At 46.8% G+C, this 4,102-nt stretch overlaps 1 protein-coding gene across 1 annotated transcript; it reads left to right on the top strand.

Moving 5' to 3' along the window:
- Nucleotides 1-282: 282 nt before the first annotated feature.
- LOC306919135 (C-terminal-binding protein 2-like) lies at nt 283-2,177 on the top strand (the record flags this gene model as incomplete). Its single annotated transcript, XM_079531970.1, has 2 exons — nt 283-428; nt 1,971-2,177. Coding segments are annotated over exons 1-2 (328 nt in total), but the record flags the coding sequence as incomplete, so codon positions are not given.
- Between the last annotated feature and the right edge of the window lie 1,925 nt (nt 2,178-4,102).

The raw sequence follows: 4,102 nt of genomic DNA, 5'->3' as shown, positions 1-4,102 counted from the left end.
GCCTCGCATGGTTTCCTCCGCCATCGGTGTGGTGAATGTGTGTGTGAATGTGTGTGTGAATGGGTGAATGTAATGCACAATCTATCTAAAGCGCCTTGGATAAAGGCGCTATATAAATGTTCTAATTACCATTCGCCATTTACAGCTGATCTATAAGCTGCAGCGCTTTTATGAGCTGGGTAGACTATTTTTCGGGCTTTCAGGCTCACAGTTAAAATGTATTAAAAATGCCATCCATAAAATCCTTGTCCTAAAATTTTGATGTGTGTGTGTGTGCGTGCAGGTGCTGAACGAGGCGGTGGGAGCCATGATGTACCACACCATCACGCTGACCAGGGAGGACCTAGAGAAGTTCAAGGCGCTGCGCATCATCATCCGCATCGGCAGCGGCTACGACAACATCGACATCAAGGCCGCCGGCGAGCTGGGTACGTCAAACACAACAACACAACGAACACACAGCACAATAACAACACGTCACACTGTAGGGAAGCTGGGTACGTCAAACACAACAACACAACGAACACACAGCACAATAACAACACGTCACACCGCCGGGGAGCTGGGTATGTTACGTACCAACACGACAAGTATAACATTTGCACGCACGCACGCACGCACGCACGCACGCACGCACGCACGCACGCACGCACGCATGCACGCACGCACGCACGCACGCACACTTAAAACACCAAAAGGGTGTTCCCGTCCTGAATGGGTTTCAAATCATAACTCAAGAACGTATATATATGGAAGAAGCGGCGCCGATCGCGTCACGTTCGCCAGTGCAGAAAATCGAACACGCACACCTTTGGTGTTCTGTACATCCAAGAAAGGAGACTGAGTAGAGTTATGCATTATTAACTTCTATATGTTTCCGTGTGTGAGTCAGTCAGTAGAGCTCAGTGCTTCTATATGTTTCCGTGTGTGAGTCAGTCAGTAGAGCTCAGTGCTTCTACTAAGATCCACAGAGGCGTGATTATAGGATAATTTACCTCATGCTTCTTTCTGTTTGATTTAATTTCAGTTCAGAGCTAAAAACAGAAGGTATACAAAATACGTGGACTGGAATGTCAGTAAGGACATCGTTGAACATGTGTGCGTCTCATATAAAAGACGAGAAAAGGAAACCAGGTCCAGAGGAGTCACTAAAGAGAGAGAGATTTTGATTTTAAAGAGGCCTTTATTATGACGGGTGATACAGAGCAAAAGGGGGAAAAAAACACAATAAAGTGAGAGAGAGAGAGAGACAGAGAGAGAGAGAGAGAGAGAGAGAGAGAGAGAGACAGAGAGAGAGAGAGAGAGAGACAGAGAGAGACAGAGAGAGAGAGACAGAGAGAGAGAGACAGAGAGACAGAGAGAGAGAGACAGAGAGAGAGAGACAGAGAGAGACAGAGAGAGACAGAGAGAGAGAGAGAGACAGAGAGAGACAGAGAGAGACAGAGACAGAGAGAGAGACAGAGAGAGAGAGAGACAGAGAGAGACAGAGAGAGACACAGAGAGAGAGAGAGAGAGACAGAGAGAGAGACAGAGAGAGACAGAGAGAGACACAGAGAGCTCCAGTGAGGCCTGACTCAAACAGGCCCAGCTCAGCGGGTTCAGGCAGGCTCTCTCATAGCAGCCACCGCTGGGTCCCACAGAGCTGCAGTGTTGATTGTGTTTTTCAGTTTAGCCCCCCCCCCCCCCCCCCCCCCCCCCCCACACACACACACACACACACCGCCACTCGGCAGCAGGCAAGCTCTATCAGATCAATTGTAAAAATTGAAGCACTTGATCAGGAAACTGAAGTTCAAATCTGGGGTATACAAGAAAGTTACGTAGTTCTGCTTTACGTAAAAAAAAAACCTAAAAAAACTTTATAACATAGGTTTTGATGTTATTGTGTGTGTGTGTGTGTGTGTGTGTGTGTGTGTGTGTGTGTGTGTGTGTGTGTGTGTGTGTGTGTGTGTGTGTGCGTCCCCCCGCAGGCATCGCGGTGTGCAACATCCCCTCGGCGGCGGTGGAGGAGACGGCGGACTCCACCATGTGTCACATCCTCAACCTGTACCGACGGAACACCTGGCTGTACCAGGCCCTCCGGGAGGGCACGCGGGTCCAGAGCGTGGAGCAGATCCGTGAGGTGGCGTCCGGAGCCGCGCGCATCCGCGGAGAGACCCTGGGACTCATCGGCTTCGGTGAGCTACTGAGGAGGACGGCTTTTATTTGACCACCGCTAAGACCTTATTGGAACGCATCTGTAACTGTCACTTTTGGTGTTTTAACCCATTTAGGCCTGACGTCGAAATTTAAAAAAAATCTTTTAATCCTGACAGTTTTCTGAAGCGCGCCACCGAGTGGCGCGCTATGAGCTTGTAGGTCTGCTATTTTTGAAAAATTGAAGAACGACTGACAGAAACATAGCTTTTTCAGAAAACTGTCAGGATGTAGAAGACATTTTTAGAATCTGATCTCAGGTCAGAATGGGTTATCCGCCACGAGCTTGTACAGTATGTGACGTTTTTCCTTGACATGAAAACGTTTGAGAACCACTGAATCGTCCTCAGAGGTTAGACGGTCCCTCTCTTTCTCGTAAAGTCTCTCCCTCGCTCTCTAGTCTTACGTTACCAGACTGTTGCCTCTCGCAATTTCCAAACGCTTTCATCATACAGTCTGGAGCAACCGAAGAGCTGTCATGAGTATACTATAAAGCGGAAGTGGAGCCTCCTCGCCACGTCCGTTTCGTCTTTACAGTCGCGCACATTTATCCTTATATGAATAGAAATCATCTAAGCATATATAGCATATATAGCTTGTTGCTTAGCAGAATAGGACATTTAAAAAAAAAGCTCTATTCTAGATATTTTAAAATATATTTTCGTGAACGGAAATGGCAGCTTCCTTACTCTGATTTGGGGAGCTGTAGTTCCAGACTCTATATAGCATTCGGAGATTGTGGAATTGTTGTCTGGCTACGCGAGACTATACTCGCTCTCTAGCTGTTGCTATTTTTTGTCCCGTGATGTCGTACTTTTCTCTGTCATTCTTATGCTAGGTTTAGTTTTCTGCTGTCACTTGCCTTATAAATATAGCTGACCTACAGTGAGCTTGTAGATCAGGGTCACTTGCCTTATAAATATAGCTGACCTACAGTGAGCTTGTAGATCAGGGGTGCCCAAAAGATAGATTGCGATCTACCAGTAGACCACAAAGGGTGTGCAGGTAGACTCTGCAGAGATACAAAAAATTTAACTATTTTTGGCATAAAAATTGTTCAGCAATGGGATCATATTTTTTTGGCGGGTAGATCTTGTTGAGCTGGTCATTTTGAAAATAACTCGCGTTAATATAGTGTTTTATGTCAGTTAATAAGCGACGCCCACTCATACAGGACATGTTCTGCAAAGGCTGTTTCCGACAAAAAGACTGTGTTTCCGATACAAAAGATGGTGATGATAATAATTAAAGGAATAATAATACTGGATTTCCTGATAAATATTAAATACAAATAAACACATAAGCAAGTAAAGTACAGGAATGATTAAAAACAAACAAACTTTCAGGCAAAATCTCTGGCGCGTAACTAAGAATACATTGGTTTAGACGTTCTCCCAGGCGCTCTCTCTCTCTCTCTCTCTCCTCTCTCGCCCTCCATCCCTGTCTCATATCCGTTCTCTCTCCGCTCACATCTGTGCTCCTCTGTTTTCCTGCCTCTGATAAGACTCTCTCTCTCTCTCTCTCTCTCTCTCTGCCTGTCCGACAGATTATCTCAAGTGTGTGTGTGTGTGTGTGTGTGTGTGTGTGTGTGTGTGTGTGTGTGTGTGTGTGTGTGTGTGTGTGTGTGTGTGTGTGTGTGTGTGTGTGTGTGTGTGTGTGTGTGTGTGTGTGTGTGTGTGTGTGTGTGTGTGTGTGTGTGTGTGTGTGTCCGTCCCCGCGGGCAGCCTTCCTATCCTCTGCCAGCCTGTTCTCTCATCTCCCTGGCTCTAATGCTCACCATTATATCTCCATTATTCTGCCTTGTTCTCTCTCGCCCCGACACTCTTTGCTATGTCTCGCAGCCCCCCCCCCCTCCACCTTTCTCTCTCTTTTATCTGTCTGGGTCCCTTGCCCACCCTATCCTGCC

This window comes from Electrona antarctica, assembly GCF_951216825.1.
Source record: "Electrona antarctica genome assembly, contig: scaffold_1650, whole genome shotgun sequence".
NCBI lineage: Eukaryota > Metazoa > Chordata > Actinopteri > Myctophiformes > Myctophidae > Electrona > Electrona antarctica.
This window is presented reverse-complemented; position numbering and strand designations above follow the sequence as displayed.